The 17,461-nt window shown below is 57.8% G+C and overlaps 1 protein-coding gene across 17 annotated transcripts in view; it reads left to right on the top strand.

Moving 5' to 3' along the window:
• Positions 1 to 17,461, top strand: part of Lrrc27 (leucine rich repeat containing 27) — a 28,219-nt gene that overhangs the window by 8,952 nt on the left and 1,806 nt on the right. For 11 of the 17 annotated variants that reach the window (XM_047553737.1, XM_047553726.1, XM_047553727.1 and 8 more), the window contains 6 exons: positions 668 to 820; positions 4,818 to 5,193; positions 5,911 to 6,072; positions 8,035 to 8,131; positions 14,757 to 14,872; positions 15,889 to 16,063. In XM_047553737.1, coding sequence (XP_047409693.1) covers positions 668 to 820; positions 4,818 to 5,193; positions 5,911 to 6,072; positions 8,035 to 8,131; positions 14,757 to 14,872; positions 15,889 to 16,063 — 1,079 coding nt within the window. The other 6 variants (XR_007108824.1, XM_047553740.1, XM_047553741.1 and 3 more) reach the window with 6 other exon arrangements.

Genomic DNA, 17,461 nt, shown 5'->3' on the forward strand with positions numbered 1-17,461 from the left:
TGAGTCCCTGGACCTTGTGCCTTGTGATGTAAATAGCAGATGTGATCAGGAGAGTGGGTGAGGTAGTATTGCCTTTGTTTTGGTACCAGGGATTGAACCCACAGGTGCTTATCCACTGAGCCACATCCCCAGCCCATTTTTATGTTTTATTTCGAGATGGAGCCTCGGAGTCTCCCTAAGTTACTGAAGCTGGCTCTGCACTCCCGGCCCTCCTGCCTCAGCCTCCCAAGTTGCTGGGATGACCGAGTGCACCACCACGCCCCACTGTCATGGCTGCTTTGAAGTCTGTCTGCTGGACCCAGCATCCGGGCCTGCCAGGGGCAGTTCCCGTGACTGCCCGCTCCTGGAGCCAGGGCATGTTCCCCGGCTCTGCGCGTCTGGTGTAGTGTTCATGCTGCAGACGGGTTCTAGGGGTAGATTGTAGCCGCTTTGTGTCACCAGCAGTGCGTGAGGGTGGCTGTTGCCGCTGTTGTCTAGTGCAGCCTGGTCTCAATCTGTGGAGTCTGTCTCCCCTGCAGCTTTTAAAGAGCAGGCTCAAGCAGCCTCCTTTGCTCTGACCCGAATCCTGACAAGAGTCATTTTAAATGCTTGACCAGCTGCTCTGGTCTCCTCTGCGTCCCTGCTGCAGTTTCTTGCAGAGCACTGAAGTTTCTCTTCTCCACTGCAGGGAATGTGGCCACGCTGAAGGCTCTGAACTTGAGACACTGCCCCCTGGAATTCCCTCCTCAGCTCATCGTGCAGAAGGGAGTGGTGGCCATCCTGGCCTTCCTGCGGATCTGTGCGGTGGAGCATTCCTTCCCCAGAGAGTCAGCTGCTGCAGGTTTGTGGGACCGTGGCTGCTGACATGCTGGCAACATCCTGCATGGAGCTGAGGGTCCAGCTGTTCAAAGCCAGTGGGGCTGGTCTCTCCACGTCCTCTGCAGATCCCACAGGGACCAGTCACTCCCCACCTCACCTGGCTCTGCGCTTGAGGAGTCACGTCCTCGGTGCCTGTTAAGAGGCCACTGGGAAAACCAACAAAGCAGTCATCTCCTCGCCCAGCCAGCGGCAGACAGGGGCTCAGGAGGCCTGTGCCCACTGGACAACCACGTCAAGTTCACCATGTGCCTCCTGCTCCATGAGAGCACAGGAGAGCAGCAGAGTGGTTTTGCCAGCCTGTTGGTCTTGTCACTTCTGCAACGGGCACTTCCAAGCTATTCCGTCTGGTCAGCACAGTGACCAGCCAGATGTTTTCCAGGGCTCTTGATCTGATCTGATCTCAAGTAACCTCATAGTCACACTCAGAAAAAGCAATGTGAAATAGAGATGGAGAATCATCATGAAGCTCACCAAAACAGAAACATTCTGATATGTTAACTTCACCCTCTCTAGACTCGGACTATTTAAGTCATATATTCTACACACAGGAACGTGTGTGCGTTTTTAATGATCAGCATATGTGACATAAATTGCACGTGTAAAGAGTCGCAGGGTCAGTGGAACACGACCTTGCATGTGTGGCCCCGATGGAGCGTACTTGGAAACAGCTTCCAGTGATCCCAGGCAGCAGCTGAGCCCAGCCTCGGTTTCCAGCTGCAGAACTTTCTGCGGGTGCTGAAGCTGCGAGGGCCCCTGATCTGGACTCCTTGGTGGAGGTGCCATGGCCACTGTGACTCTCGGGCCTTCAGCCGGCTCTACGGGGAAGAGGCTGCACTGCCTCTCAACCTCAGGGGAGGGAAGGAAGCTTTCTTGACTCGGTGTGCTCAGTGCTCTTCACAAGTGAGACTCCGGATGGCTCTCGTTTTTTTGGTTTTCGGGTTTTGTTTGCTTTCACTTGGGTTTTTTGGCCATTGTGATAAGCTTTCCAGTTACTTTCGAGGGCTCCTCCAGTGAGCCCTGGCTTGCAGCAGCCTGAGGGAAGTGGTCTGCTGATAGGCTCAGAGGAGCAGGGCCTCTGACTTGGCAGAGACAGAAGGAGCCTGAGAGAAGAGGGAGGGGCAGGAGCCTCCTTTTCCTGATGGAATGTAGCATCCAAAAGCTGCATGGAAAAGCCTGGTCCAAACTGACCCGGCCTGTGCTTGATCAATCTTGTCCTCAATCCATTGCAAATGACCCAGAATGCATCATTTCAAAGTGTTGGTCATACATGTAAGATTGAGTCCCCAGAAGCAGCTCCAAGATTGGGATGCAAGGGCCAGTGGCTGGCTTGGGAGGTGAACCCAGGAAGCACTGGTGGAGGGAGGTGTACGAGGAGCCAGAGTACACCAGGTGCCAATCAGAAGTCCCTCCCAGAGTCACTGGGCCCTGGTGCTGTGGCTTAGCACAGGGCATCTCCTGGAGATGGCGTGTGGCTCCCTGCACCGCAGGCCTGCCATCCTCTGCAAGAGGCATGTGCAGTGGCATTAGAAGCTGCCCGCAAGTCTTGTGACATGGACCAGGAAAGGCAGATAGCCACTGCGATGCCAGAGACAGATGGCATGGGGCAGTGAGATGAGACCCAGCAGAGCACTGCACACGTCAGCAAAGCTTCAGCTGGCGTCTCCTCCAGGAGGGTCCCGCCCTAGCAGGGGTCTGGCTACTCCAACGTCGCTGGAGTGTTTCTCCCTGGTCAGACATCCTGGCCCATAGGAGGGCAGTCAGCTCGTCCTGGTAACGGCTGCATGCCTCTGTTGGCATGGCCATGCTACACCGGCACCAGGCCTTGGGACGGGTCGGGCTGTGCAGCTGCCGAGAGCACATGGGTGGGGTACTTCTGGCTGATCCCCAGCCGTCTGGTCCACGCAGCTGGCTCCTTGTGGAGTGTGTGGCAAAGGCATGCTAGCTCCTGTGACGCTAGCACAGATGGGGCCGTGTAGTGTGCAAGGAATGCATAGTGCACTTTCAGTGGGAAGAGGCCAGGAGTCGAGGCCTTGGGAACACACTTGCCCTCCCTAGCTGTCTGAGTTAGACTGCACGGTGGAAAGCACTGGCACCTGGCAGGAGCAGCAGGCAGCATGAGCCAGGGATGGCAGAGGAGAGTCAGGTGTGAGGGCCTGGACTCTGCAACTGCTGGGCTCTGTGAGGACCGGTCCCAGGATGCACTGTGCTCAAGGACGTGCCCAGTGGAAGAACGTCATGCAGGACAGTCTGCACTCTTCAAAGAGGAGCACACCAGAGGGAAGAAGGGCAGCCAAGGGTCTTTCCAGACTGGAGGAGACCGAAGGAGCAGGAAGCTGAATGTGTGCTTGACCTGAGTGGAGAGAGGGACGGGCACTATTGGGAGAGCTGGTGAGGGACATGGAGAGTCTGCGTGTGGCCCATGAGCCTTCAGGGTGTGCCCCGTCTCGAGGCCAGGCTGGTGCTGGCAGGAGGGTTCTTCATCTGAGGTGGAGGGCCGTGCCTGATACAGAGAAGGGGGCCGGAGCGCGGCCACCCTAGCAGCCCTGGCGTCAGGGCAAAACCCAAGTCCTCTGCCATGTTCTTCCAACTGTTCTTTAAGTTTGAAACCATTTCAAAATAAATGGCCAAAAATACATCAAACAGTTGGTCAGAAATAAAAATCTGCTGCTTCTGTGTCTTCCCACGTCGTGGGCCAGTGAGGTGACTTCCCACCTGCTGTGCGAGGCTCGGGCCTCTTGCCTTGGCGGAGTGTGGCACCACCTTCCTCTGGGGTGCTCAGGGGTCGGCATTTTGGCTCTGCCCCAGGTGGATTGTCCACATGCAAACTGGCCAAATGTGCATATTTCTAATAGCTAAAACTACATTAGGGAATTTCAGAACTCAGTGGGACTTTTAAAAGTGTGTCTGTCCATTTTGTAGACTTTTTCCTTCACCCTACAAAGCCCCAGGTTGTAGCCGTCAGTGAGGTGCAGAGGTCGGGGACACGCTGTCCTGTGCAGGGTGTCCCTTGTGGGAGTTCCCACTCATCCACTGTGGCATGGCAGGGGAGAGCAGCCCCTGGACATGCACAGCAATGACAGCTGGGTGACCCCTTGGCGCCTGGAGCCCCTTCCCAAAGTGTTTACAGAAAGGCTTCTGCTTAAAGGAGAAAAATTTGCAAACCCCTAACCTTGAAAAACGCTTTTTGGAATTAGTGCTTTAGTGTGCACTTCGCACGTGAGATCATCCGTGTTCTCTCCCAACTTCCTTCCACCCAACTCTGGTTTGCAGAGCAGGCTGCGACTGGAGCTGTCGCAGAGGTGCTGCTGGCACGTGGCAGACGGTTAAGCAGACAGGCTGCGAAGTCTGACAATGGCAGCACGTGTTCAAAGAGTAGTTTAGTGTGGTGGAGCCGTTTAAAATTTGAGAACAGAAGGCACAACAGTGACCAGAGTGGGACACTCCACTGGCCCCCATCCCTTACTGCTGCCCAGCCTTGTTGGTTCCTCCCGGCTCGCAGTTCTGAGCATGTGTGTCCAGTGACAGATTCTGCAGGCTGGGTTCCAATATGGACGGCTGGCGACGCCAACCCCAGTTCCAAACACAGTGCAAACACACCCAGGCTAGTTTTTCTCTTGAATAGTCGATGTAGAGCTGAAGTCTCAGAGTCCACAGAGGCCTTGCCACACAAGTTAGAAGTCAGGCTTCTGGGCTCCAGGGTGGGAGCAGGGATGGTGGCTGCGTGTGGCAAGACCGCCTCACGTGCACACACGGCTACCCCGGATGGTGACGCTCATGCAGAGAGGCTGGCCTCTTGTAGGGATGTCTGTTCCTGTCCGTGCAGCGGCTGCTGAGCTCTGTGGCAGCCTGCTGGGCGTGGGAGAAGGGGCGCCCTCCCACCTTCCCGGCATCTGGGTGAGCGTCGCTTTTGGGGATGGTGTCGATGTGCAGGATATTAAAATGGTGTTTTATTCCATCAGAGGTCCCACCAGTTAAGAAGCTGGACCCGAGTGAGCTTCCAGACCCCCTGCTGGATTTGTCCCAGGTCTGCATGCCTAATGAGAAAACCAGGAGCCCTTGGGACCTGAAGGCCATGCTGGTGAAAGAGGAGGTGGACTTTTTGCCGCCTGTGGAAGGGCCCCCCCTGAGCGAGCTCCGGAGGCCCCCTGACGCCGTGGAGCACTGGGCGAGCGAGGAGGAGATCCGGCGCTTCTGGAAGCTGAGGCAGGAGATCGTGGAGAACGAGAAGGCTGAGGTCCTGCAGCACCAGCTTCTTCCCATGGAGCTGCCCCCAAACCTCAGAGCGGCATTAAGCAGCAAGGGGAAAGAGCACCCGAAGCCACGGAACCTGCTCAGGTAGAACTGAAAGCAACTTCAGCAGCTGCTTGGAAGGTGGCTGGCGGTGGTGGCACTGATCTTCCTTTCCTGGAGGTTCCAACATTTTTAAAGTGTCGGAACCTAGAGTGTCACTGGCAGGTCAGGACCTTGGCAGTGCATGTGGGGTTCTAGCTGCAGTGAGGCCTCCGAGGCTCCTGCGCTGTTAGAATGTTCTCGGTGCACATGGTCGTGCACTGGGAGAACAGGAGGGCTCTGGCCGCGGCTTCCCCCTCCTTCACGTACTGTTATGAATGACGGTGAAACTTTTCCGGTAAGCTGTGGCAAGCTTGTTGGCAGTTCGAGTGTGCCAGTGCGTCGCATTTAGACCCCAGCTCCAGCAGGGCAGTGCTTGGCGGTATGGGATTGGGGCCACCAGCGCCTGCCCCATGGCTCAGTCACTTGCTGACGCTCAGCCACTTCTTAGGGTGACCTGGGGGTGTCTTTTCCTGTGCTTTCTGCTGCAGTAGCTGGCATTCCACTGGTGGTCAATGGAGCACAGTGTCCTAGTGTTTCCTAAGATGAGCACAGATCCCTGCTGTGACTCTGGTGACCACGGTTAGTAGCCATCCTATTGTCCTGACCAGCTGATCGGCGGGCTCTGCTCTTAGATTCTTAGGTGTGTTGCTGGGTTGTCTGCGTGGGCGAGACCGCGTCGCGGGCTTGTGGAAGGTGCAGCGGAGCGTGCTTGTGTTTCAGAAGGAAGACTGCCTCCTTCAGGAGCATCTTACCTGACCTCTCATCTCCGTACCAGTCGTCACCGTACCAGATTCTGACTCGAACAAAGAAGCTTGAAGAGAGTCGGGTCTTGGCCTTCAGAGAGCTCCGGGAGAAGCAGGCTCTGATGGAGCAGCGGAGAAGGTGTGTCTGAAGGGGCAGGTCTCCCTGCAACCAAGGGCATGTGCAGAGGGCGCAGGACCGAGGGCTGCCCGGAGGAGGCCTGGCCTGGTCCAGGCAGGGCCGTGCTCCTGGGGCCGTGGCTCTCTGACGTGCCTCCTGGCAGGGCTGGCGTAGGCACAGGCACATGCGGTCTCTGTGGGCCTGCCTGCCCTTAGGGAGCACCCTAGTTTCTTGCTCTTTCTTGATCCTGTCCTCCTCCCTGTCCACCGCTGACCCACCATCCTGTCCTAAGGAAGGGCATTCAGGCACAGTGTACTCCTTGGTGAGTTCACTCTCATCCCACACCCTGGGCTCATGGTGGCCAGCTTGCTGCTTGCAGGTCACCAAGGCCCTAGTACCTGCCCTGCTCTGCCCACCAGCACTGCCAACCACCCAGTTACACCCCGTTCCAGGACCCAGGAGGCTGGCCAGCATGGACTGTCCACAGCGCCCATGCTCCTGGCCCTGTGCCCAGGTCCACCTGTGAGGGGTCCCCAGCAGCTGCTTAGGAAGCCAGGAGAGCAAGGGCAGACCTTCTGTTTCCCTGGCCTCTCTGCTTCCCAGGGCTGGCCTCTCGCCACAGAGCACCAACTCCGCCTCTCCCCGGCTCCTTCCCTGGCACGCCTGTGGGCCTCGGGGTGACCTGGCCGAGCCAAGCCCGGAGCCTGTGCTGCCCCTGGGTTCCTGCTCCCTCCCCTCCGAAACCTACTGAAGCCGCCCACTGCCTATGCAGCCGAGGGCCGGCTGTTCAGAGGGGCGTCTGCCCGGCTCCCAGGCCCCACCCAGCAGCCAGACCCTGCAGCTGGCCGTCCTCCTCCAGGAGCAGTCCACACCTTCTAGGAGAAGACCTTGAAGCCAAAGCGCAGGCGAGACCGCTCCCTGCCTGGAGCCCAAGGCCTGCCTGTGCCTCCTTGCTGAACAGCACCTGCATGTCACCCAAGTAGGGAGGTCACCCCGCCCCGTGCTTCCTGGGGGCAGGCAGGGCCTCCTGTCCTGCGTGACTGAGAGGCACAGACACTGCCTGGAGTCAGGGCGAGGGGCTGCCAGCACCCTGGGGCTGAGGGGCACGATCCATCCCGGCAGGTGGCAGGGCACAGCCTCACCCAGGAGGAGGTGCCAAGAAACACCCAGGCCTGTGCCCTGAGGGTGGGACATGGGGAGGATGCCACCCGTCTTGATGCCAGTGGGAGAGCCAGGAGGCTGTGGTGGGGCGGAGGCTCAGGAGGAGACGAGAGGCCAGTCTGGGCAGGCGGTGGGGGAGAAGCAACCCAGGAACTATCAACAGACCAGGAGTTGGTTCAGACAGGCAGCTGGGCCTCGGGCTGCAGAGGCGACTGGGTTCCGAGAGGCCTCGTCCTTCCCCGCCACAAGGGGCAACTTAGAAACTCTGCGCTCCTTCAGGGGCCAAGCCAAGTCTCCCTCTGGGCCTTGCTGCAGGCTGCTCACAGCCCTGGGCCAGGCCTTGTGGAAGGGTGTGGCCCTGCCAGGGGGCAGTCGGAACTCTGCCTGAGGCCTGGGAACGACCACAGGCACTCGGGCTTTAAGGAGAAAGGCAACCATCTACCAAGAAGTCCACTTACGAGGGACAATCCTGCGAGCCTCCATGGGCAAGGCTGGAAGGTCACAGGGCCTTTCCTGAGGTGCCTCCTCCCTGGGCTCAGGCAGCCAGGCTTGGGAGGCACCCTGCAGTCTCGCCAGACGTTGGTCACCCTGGCAGCACACACACCCCCGAGGGCCTGGGTAGGGACCTGCCATTCATCGCTCTGCCCCAACGTGGGAGAGTCCCAGCAGAAGGCACGGACAAGGCCCTGCGCTCCCACCTTGGGGACAGGCAGACAGGAAGAGAAGGCTGTTTGAATGCAGCTAAACATTCAGAAGCCCTCGTGAGCGGTGCCGGAGCTGCCTGCAGCTTGCATGGTTACTACAAGGATGTGTTTTCTCCAGAGACAAGAGAGCCCTGCAGGAGTGGAGAGAGCAGGCCCAGACGACGCGGAAGAAGCAGGAGGTGCTCAGCCAGCTGCTGCCCCTGCAGAGGAGCATGGTAGGCACAGCATGGCGCTGGGTGGGGCGAGGTGGTGCCCCTCGGCCTGGGTCCTGCAGGGCGGGTGGGCTGCACCTTGTCCCGCACAGCTGGGCAGTGAGATTGCAGGAGGAACTGGACGCCCTGTCAGCTGCTGCCCTGTAAGTTCTGTCCAATGAATCAGGTGCTCAGAGAGGGAGGGGTAGGAGTTGAGGGGAAAGATGAAAACAAAATGCATCGAGGCTCCCGTGTCCTCAGGCATCTTCCTGGGACCCTCCTCTGCTCTGACTCGGAAGCCAGGAGGCAATGGCCCCAGTGACCTTGTCCTTGGCCCTGGGGTTGCCAGCCCTCAGGCTTCAGCTCCCCTTCCCACACCCCCAAACCACTTGAGGCAGGTGACAGGCAGGGGCCTGGGTTGCTCTGTGGGGCCTCGGCTGGGCGGTCCCGAGGCCGCGCCTGAGCCCAGCAGCACTGCTGCCTGGAGCCGGCGTCTCGGTTCACACGGCACTGATGTAGACCCACAGGAAGGTGCCAAAGCAGTGCGGGAGCTTCGCACACCCCAGCTCCCCAGCGACGGCTCGAGTGACCACAGAGCAGGCTGGGGACTGATGTCCCTGCAGGCGTAGCGCCAGGGCCCAGATGGAGACCGAGTCTCACCAGCTTCTCTCCGTGACGGGTCGCCCTGCTTCCGTGGCTGGCTATCCTCTGTCCCCCAGATCTGCAGGCGAGGACAGTGGTCAGTCTTCCCGTGTCTTTCATGATCCTGATGCCTGTGTAGTGCTGACCAGTTACCGTGCTGAGCATCTCAGCCTGAACTTACCTGGCACTCCTCACAGTGGGACCAAGGTCTTCTGTTTGGGACAGGACCTCGGGAGTGACCTGTGTCTTCCTTGGCCTGGCGTTCGTGGTGTGCCCGGCCTGGTCCCTGTTCCCTGGTCAGGGTGGTATCTCTGCGGTCTCCAGGCCCTGCCCTGGGTAGCTGACCCAGCCTCACCTCCAGGAGGCCTGAAGACTTGCACTAAGCCGAGGCTGCGGTTGTGCTGGCAGGAGCTTGTCGGCAGCGCCTGGCCTGCTGGTGATGTCCTGTGGAACCTCTGTGACTGACTTCTGCTCTTGCCACCTCACCTATCCCAAGTTGCCTTTGGCCACCCAACCAAAAAAACCTTGGTCAGTTGACACAATTGACCAAAGTGGGGCCTGTGGGGCTCTGGTGTGGTTGGGGTCCCTGGGTCTCGACCACCTGCTCAGGGCCAGTCACACCATGATGGCTCTGCTGTCTCTAAGGCCAGCCTGCTCACACTCTCTGGAAGGAGGGGTGGCCACATAGTGGGACTGCCACTCAAGACGTCCTGGGTCCCTCCCTTCAAACAGAATCGGTTCATCAAGTCAGGCGCATCCCACCAAGACACCTTCTCGGGAGCCGGTCAGCAATTTGGTCCTTCAGGACTCCTGGACCACGAAGCACTGTCTGCCCTGGGCTTCGAAGGTGCCCGACCCTGACACCCATATTTTCCTTTATTGTGGGTGCAATACTGAGACCACTGCAGCTTTCACAGTGTGGCTGTCTGTCCTGCTCAGCATCCGTTCTGATTTCTACACTCAGCATGTTATAGACTTTCATGCTCTTTATTTCCTAACGTATGTAAAAGTTTAAATATATGTTACATTGCTTCTAGGAAATACATGCACAAGTAGACATCCTTAAGAATGCTTTCAGAGCTTCATCATGGAAAAAATTTAAAATAACTTCAATGTCAGTAGGTGGAAATGGCTAAAAATATCATTACATCCAAACTATGGGTTACCAGCATGCTGTCCAAAATGCCAAGTTAGCAAAGAAATAGAGAAAGCAATCATGGAATTCCTTCGGAAAAATAAGAGACCCAGAATAGCCAGAGCAATCCTTAGCAGGAAGACTGAAACATCACAATAACAGACCTTAAACTATACTACAGAGTAATAGTAATAAAAACAGCATGGTGTTGGCACCAAAATAGACATGGAGACCAATGGGACAGAATAGAAGACACAGAGACAAACCTACATAAATGCAGTTTTCTCATACTAGACAAAGGTGCCAAAAACACACAATGGAGAAAAGATAGTCTCTTTAACAAATGGTTCTGGGAAAACTGGAAATCCATATGCAGCAAAATGAAATTAAACCCGTCTCTCACCATGCACAAAACTCAATTCAAAATGAATCAAGGACCTAGGAATTAGACCAGAGATCCTGTACCAAATAGAAAAAAAGTAGGCCCAAATCTTCATCATGTCAGCTTAGGGCCAGACTTCCTTAACAAGACTCCCAAAGCACAAGAAATAAAATCAAGAATCAATAAATGGGATGGATTCAAACTAAAAAGCTTTTTCCCAGCAAAGAAAACAACCAATAATGTGAATAGAGAGCCTACAGAGTGGGAGAAAATCTTTACCACATGCTCCTCAGATAGAGCACTAATCTCCAGAATTTATAAAGAACTCAAAAAACTTAACAACAAAAATACAAATAACCCAATCAATAAATGGTCTAAGGAACAGAGCAAACACTTCACATAAGATCTACAAGCAATCAACAGATGTGTGAAAAAAAGTTCAACATCTCTAGTAATAAGAGAAATGCAAATCAAAACTAAGATTTCATCTCACTCCAATTAGAATGGCAATTATCATGAATACAAGCAACAATAAACGTTGGCAAGGATGTGGGGAAAAAGGTACACTTATACATTGCTGGTGGAGTTGCAAATTGGTGCAGCCACTCTGGAAAGCAGTGTGGAGATTCCTCAGAAAACTTGGAATGGAACCACCATTTGACCCAGTTATCCCACTCCTAGGTTTATACCCAAAGGACTTAAAATCAGCCTACTACAGTGATGCAGCCACATCATTGTTTATAGCAGCTCAATTCACAATAGCTAGATTGTGGAACCAACCTAGGTGCCCTTCAATAGATGAATGGGTAAAGAAACTGTGGAATATATACACGATGGAATATTACTCAGCCTTAAAGAAGAATAAAATTATGGCATTTGCAGGCAAATGGAAGGAGCTAGAGATATCATGCTAAGTGAGATAAGCCAATCTTAAAAAACCAAAGGCCGAATGTTTTCTCTGATAAGTGGATGCTGATGCTTAAGGGGGAGGTGGGGTAAGGGAAGAATGGAGGAACTTCGGATTGTGCAGAGGAGAAGAGGGGAGGGGAGGGGGAGGGGATGGGAAAGATGGTGGAATGAGACAGACATCATTACCCTAGCTATGTGTATGATTGCACGAATGGCGTGACTCTACATCATGTACAACCAGAGAAATGAAGAGTTGTGGTCCATTTGAATCAAAATGCATTGTGCTGTCAAGTACAACTAAATAGAACAAAGAATTTAAAAATGCTGAGCTAGATCTCGTGTCTACTGACTTGAAGATACCTTGAAGAGAAGGTAAGCCAGGTGCAGTGGCACATGCCTGTTGTCCCAGTGACATCAGGAGGCTGAGGCAAGAGGATCCCAAGTTCAAGGCCAACCTCGGCAATTTAACAAGACCCTGTCTCAAAATAAAAAATGAAGGAGCAGGATGTGGCTTAGTGGTAGAGTGCCCCTGGATTCAATCCCCACCCCCAAGAAACCCACCAAGATGACTACGTCAAGCCAACCCAGCTTGCAGACCAGGCCTAGAAGCACACATTGGAAGGAGGCTGGCAGGGAAGGAGGAAGGTCTCCTCAGGGCTCCTCCCCGCCCGAGTCTGTGTCCTTTAATCTGGAAGCTTCTTAAAGGAAGGGAAAGTGGGTCCTGTCAAAACTCATCAGCCATGAGGTAGACCGACTCAGACAGCAGGGGCCAGGATGCGTGCTGTGCCATGGGAGCTGCTGCAGCAGCACAGAGACCAGCCAGACGTGGGCACAGCAGGCCGGTGGCCAGCGCACCCCAGGGCAGCAGCTGGCCTGGCAGATGGCCCTCAGGTACTGGCTTCCCACAAGTCCCAAACCCCAGGATGCGGGAACTGTGCCTTCCGGGCTGTGCCCACCTGGACACTGGAGAAGTGTTCTGTATGGCTCCAGACGCTGTAATCAAAGTCCAGAGATGAAAGACATTTCGTGAAAGATGTTAGTGTCTAGCGCATGAAGATACTTAAAATCAGAGGCTCCGAGAGGAGACTGGGTCGAAGGTCCCGCAGCCACGCGCACAGAGCACAGCAGTCGGGAGACGTGGCGGTGTGCACTCGAGCCAGCAGCTGGCAGGATTCAGGGACTGGCTGCAGTCGCTGCAGGGCAGCTGCCAGCCTCTTGTCGTGGTGCTGGGGATGGGACTGAACCCAGGGCGAGCGCTCTACCACTGAGCGCCAGTCGTTTCTGAGTTACTGAGGCTTGGACGTGGAGTCCCTCTGCCTCAGCCTCCCAAGTCGCTGGGATGACCAGAAAGCCCGGCCTGCAAAGTGTCTTTCAAGTAAAGAACAGCATGCTTTGTGAACTTTCAGGACACCACCGTGTAGAAGTAGCAGCAGTCGGGCGAGCATTCTTTAGCAGTGCCTCTGCGGAGCAAGCCCCAGCTCTGAGCTGGGCCAGGAGCTGGTGTCCTGCAGTCGGGCCGGAGGACACAAGAGGGCGCCAAGATCCCGCGTGGCGGGCAGCGGCTCCTTGATCCTGGTAGTAGGGGCTGCTGGCTTTGCCCCCGGCCCACAGGGCATACCCCCTGCCCTGCTCATCCTGCCTCAGGGATCCTTAAGTGTGCAGGCCCCCCGCCTGCGTGTGCCAGGCCAGGCCTGCCCACACGCTGCACCCTGCACTGGGCCGGAGCCCAGCACACGGACACTCCACTGTCCCGTGTGAATGGCCTCTGGTTGCCCACAGGTCTCACGCTGCCATCCGGGGTTCACGCTCTTGTCTCATCAGAGTGGGTATTTTTATGAATGTTCTTCCATGTTTGTGGTAATGGTGGAAAATGCCTGTGTGGGCTTCTTTCCAAATACATGCTTTTAATATTTAAAAAAATTAAATGTCTGACTTCAGAGGAAAAAGCCTCCTGAGCTCAGCACTGTGCATCTTCCGTTGGCCTTGTCTCTGGGGACTCCTAGCCCAGAGGTGGTCTGCTGTGTCCACACTACTTTTCTGGGGTGGTTCCAGGGAAAGGGCGTGGTGGCTCCTGTCCCTACCCAACCTCCCTCTTCTTGGTTGTAGGCCCTGGAACGTGCCAGGTGTGGCCAGGGTTAAATGACCATACAGACAGACAAGGTCCTGGCTCTGACAGTCCACTTAGAGGGGAGAACAGACCCAAGTTGAGCCTGCCGGACTCCGGCTGGAGGAACCCTGGCAGGAAGTTCACCTCCCCTCCTCCCACTTACCACAGACTGCTCCAGACTCTGAGTTCCCAGCAGGGACACGCACCACAGCACATGTGCCTACGGGCATGCGCTCCTGCGCTGGCAGAGCCAAGCTCCAGGTCAGACTCCTGGAGGCAGCAGTGAGCCGCGCCTTTGGGTGTCCGCCCCTGCCCTCCGGGTTGCACTCCTGAGCTAGAGGCCCACATGTGTCCCAGCCTCTGTTGCTGAGGCTGCAGGAGCAGCTTGGGACCCTGTCCCATGACCCTGGCAGTGAGCCGGCAGTGGCAGTGGAGGATGTGGACGGGGACCAGGGAGGGGGCGGAGCAGCACTGGAGGCCCCGGCAGGCGATCGGGGACCAGCGCGCCCAACAGCACAGTGGGCGGGAGGGACGGCACCTGTCAGGAGACGAGTTCGGAGCCTGGAGTCCAGCCAGCTGCCCAGGTGTGGTGTGTGGGCAGGAGGGCAGGGCCAGGGCTGTGGACAGAGTCGGCATTTTCCTGCTGACCTGAGGAGGGTGAGACGCCCTGGTGGGGCTTCCCAATGTGGGTTCCCGGTGACCAGAAGTCTGTGTGACATGAGGGGCCTCGCGCACTGCAGCAGCGCCGTCTGAGCACCTTCGCTGCAGTGCCCGGCCTCAATGGCCATGAGCCAGGGCTCTTCATGAGTCCAGCTGGTCCGCTGGTCTCTGTCCCTGGCTGGGCCGCCCCTGCCTCTTCACATGCCCCTCTCCATGTCTGCCTCCCTGCTGTTTCCCAAGTCCAGTAAGATCAGAAGTCAGCCTGATCCAGCGTGGCAGCCCTGGACTGGGAAGGCCCCCTGAGCACAGTGGAGTAGAGCTGCCCAGCTGGGCAGGGCTGTGGGAGCTTCTGGCACGTCTGTGGTCCTCCCTGCCTGGGCCAGCTCACCGTGCTGTTGGCCAGGAGCGGGGGCTCATGGCGGGCCTCTTGGGCACGGGTGCAGGGTCCTGCTGTTTGCGTTAGTACCTTAGTGACTTGAAGACACGGTCGCATCTGTGTGAAAGGCGTGGGACCCGCTGGGAACAGTATGCACCATGTCCATCGGGGACAGGTGCTCAGAGGGTGCCTGGGGCCAGCTGCTGCAGCCTCAGAGGCCATGCTGGGTCCCGCACCCCATACCTTCCCCCGCACTACTCCAAAGCCTGTCCAGACCCAGACCTGGGATGGGCTGAGTCCAGCCAAGGCCAGGATGGGGTGGCACGTGAGGAACATCCCCCTGGGAGAGCCCCTGGCAAGCTGCCGGGCAGGCAGGCCAGGTGGTGCCAGGGGCAGCGTGTTCTTAGGGCCTGAGAGCGTCTTGTTGCATCTCCCTAGGTGGCAATGAAGTACCCATTTGCCACGGATCTGGTGGGTGGTAGGAAAGTCCAACCCAGTTCCTCTGGAAGAAGGAGACCTGGCAAAGAGAGGACGTCACACACAAGTGAGATCAGGTTGGTGGTGGCAGCTGTGCCTCGGCCCTCCCAGGCTGTCTGCTCCGCAGCCCCGGCTGCGGCTCACCCCAGCAGCATGCACCGAGCGCCCGGGCGCCAGGGCTGTGGTGGGCGAGCGGAAGGGGTGGTATCTGCTCTCAGGGACCACCTGCAGGCAGCCACTGCCCAGCCACCCCCAGGACTGAGGTTGCCGGGCCCTCTGTGGAGGCTGCTGCCACGCTGCCCGCCCCATCCTGTCCCACTCCTTCCCAGTCCCAAGGTCTAATCTCACCCCGAAGCCCTGGTTTTCTTAGACTTGGGCCCCAACTGCAGGAGACTTGAAGGCTGGTGGGGCTGGGAGACCGGGTGCTATTCCCAGTGAAGGAGCAGCTGCATCAGGAGGCCACAGTGGGAGGCCAGCTCTTGGGCACCGAGCAGTTCTGGGATTTGCATGTGGCCAGGCTGCTAGGCAGGCTGCTATCCCAAGAGGCCAGGTCATCTTGGCAACCGTCTAGAGCTCAGGAAAGCAGAGAAGATGCAGGACAGCCAGGGGACAGGGAGGGTAGGAGTCTCAGGCTGCAGCCATGGGACAGCTTAGAAACAGCATGGGGACAGCATGGTGTCGCAGAGCAAGGGCCTGAGGCTGAGGGACATGAGGCCCACCGGATCCCGGGCCTCTTCTGCCATCCCAAGTCCTTGCACTGACCATTAAGACTGGAAGCCCTAAGACCCAAGCTCTGTGCTGAGAGTCTAACTAAAATCCCTGTTGATGTGATTTCCCGCTGCTGTCTCAAGGTTCAGTAAAACCGTGTCCGTCACATGAGAACAAAACCTGCCGCCCTCCTTGGCGTGGCACAGTGAGCGCCCTGTGTGTGCCACGAGGTGGGTGTGCAGTGGAGTCTGTCCTGTGGCCTTGAAGCTGGGGCACTGGCAGGCCGGCGCTGGAGGAGGGCTGGGGCGCCTGGGGCCACAGGTGGCCGGGGAAGAAAGGGGACTGGGTGGAGGGACTGCCACACTGCGACCATCCTGTGTTCCAGCGGCAGCGCTGGCCTGGAGGAGCCCGCGAGGCAGCAGGAGCCGCAGGTGGGCACACGTCGCAGCTCCAGAGGTGCAGCCCCTCTGCTGGAGTCCAGGACTACCGCCCAGGACCGCAGCTCCAGAGGCTCAGCCCCTCTGCTGGAGTCCAGGACCACTGCCCAGGACCTGGAGGCCGTGAGTGTGCGCACGCTGGGTCTGCAGGCTCGAGCCCAGCATGGTGGGATGTGACTGCTCCGTCCTCTCATAAACGCATGGAGCATTCCGGAAGCACCGTGGGTCAGAGGGTGAGGACCTGCCAGGCTGTGCAGGGAGGCCTCAGTGTGCCGGGACCAGAGGTGCAGCGCGAGGCGTCTGTGCCCAGCAGTGGCAGCCCCAGATGGCACCTGCTCTGCTCCACACACCCGTGGGGTCCCGCAGAGGCCAGGGGCATGCCAGTGGCGAGTGCCCAGCGCCTGCAGGAGACAGGCTGAACTCATGGGCCGAGCACTGTTTAGGAGCCTCCTAAGCAGTCCGGCCTCAAGCCCACCCAGGCGTTTGAATTCTAGCCTCTTCCCCCGAGCGCTTGCTCCCTTGGCGCCGCGCCTACCTGGTGCTGAGCTAGAGCGACCTGCGTGAGCAGCGCAGGGAGAGGGAGGCCTTTCCCGCCCTGTGGCCCGAGGAAACTGCCACCCTTCCAGTGAGCACCAGCCGCCTGTCCCCTCCCTGCTCACCAAGGGCACTCGCCTGGTCCCTGGGGCACCCGGCCTGACAGCCCGCTCAGCCCGCCCTACAGCAGGCTGGTGCTGGGCGGCCACAGCACCGTCCCGGACAGGAAGTCCCTGCTCCCAAAGCCCATCTGTGGGCTCCATCTCCACTGTTTCCAGCTGACGAAGGGAAATGTTGAATCAAAGCAGCCAGCAGAGTGGACCTCCCAGGCCCCCCGAGGTCCCACGAGGTGCTCAGGAGAGGTGGCTTCCCTGATAGAGGCCTAAGCGTTAGCTGGGCACAGGCACCTAACAAAAGGCCCACTCCCACCTTCCCCCGCAGCCAGATGAGAGCATGTGACTCCTCTGGCCAGCAGGTGAGAGCTGTGTTCGCTTTCCCTGAGCCTCGCCCTTCCCTCCCCCGACCAGAATGCAAGTGTGAGTGCAGGAGCCAGGCAGCCTTCGTGGGCCCCAGTAAAGGCCTGATGGAGGATATAGAGTAGCAGGCTGCAGGAGCATCTACTCTCCAGCCCTGGAGCGCTCCTCCTGGAGAAACCAAGATGCAAGCATCTGGCCCTCGGGCCTAGCAGCCGAGCCTGTGTCCAGACACATTCGGGGTCAGTGTGGCTTTGCCGGTGAAAGTCCCTGCAGGTCAGGGCCTGTAGAGAGCAGTGCCGACAGGAGCCAAGACGATCTTGGGAGCGCAGACTCGGAACCGTGGGCCTGAAAGCTGGGCCCTCGGGGCCAGGTTAGACCCCATTCGCGGGCTCCGGTTGGCCCGCGGCTCCACTGCCCCCGAAGGCTGCTGGATTCCTCTCTAGAGAAACAGAAGGACCAGGCATCCTAGGCCTGGTGATTGGCCCATGCCGCCTCCCTGAGCCCTGAGAAT

Source organism: Sciurus carolinensis, chromosome 5 (genome assembly GCF_902686445.1).
Source record: "Sciurus carolinensis chromosome 5, mSciCar1.2, whole genome shotgun sequence".
In the NCBI taxonomy this organism is placed as follows: domain Eukaryota; kingdom Metazoa; phylum Chordata; class Mammalia; order Rodentia; family Sciuridae; genus Sciurus; species Sciurus carolinensis.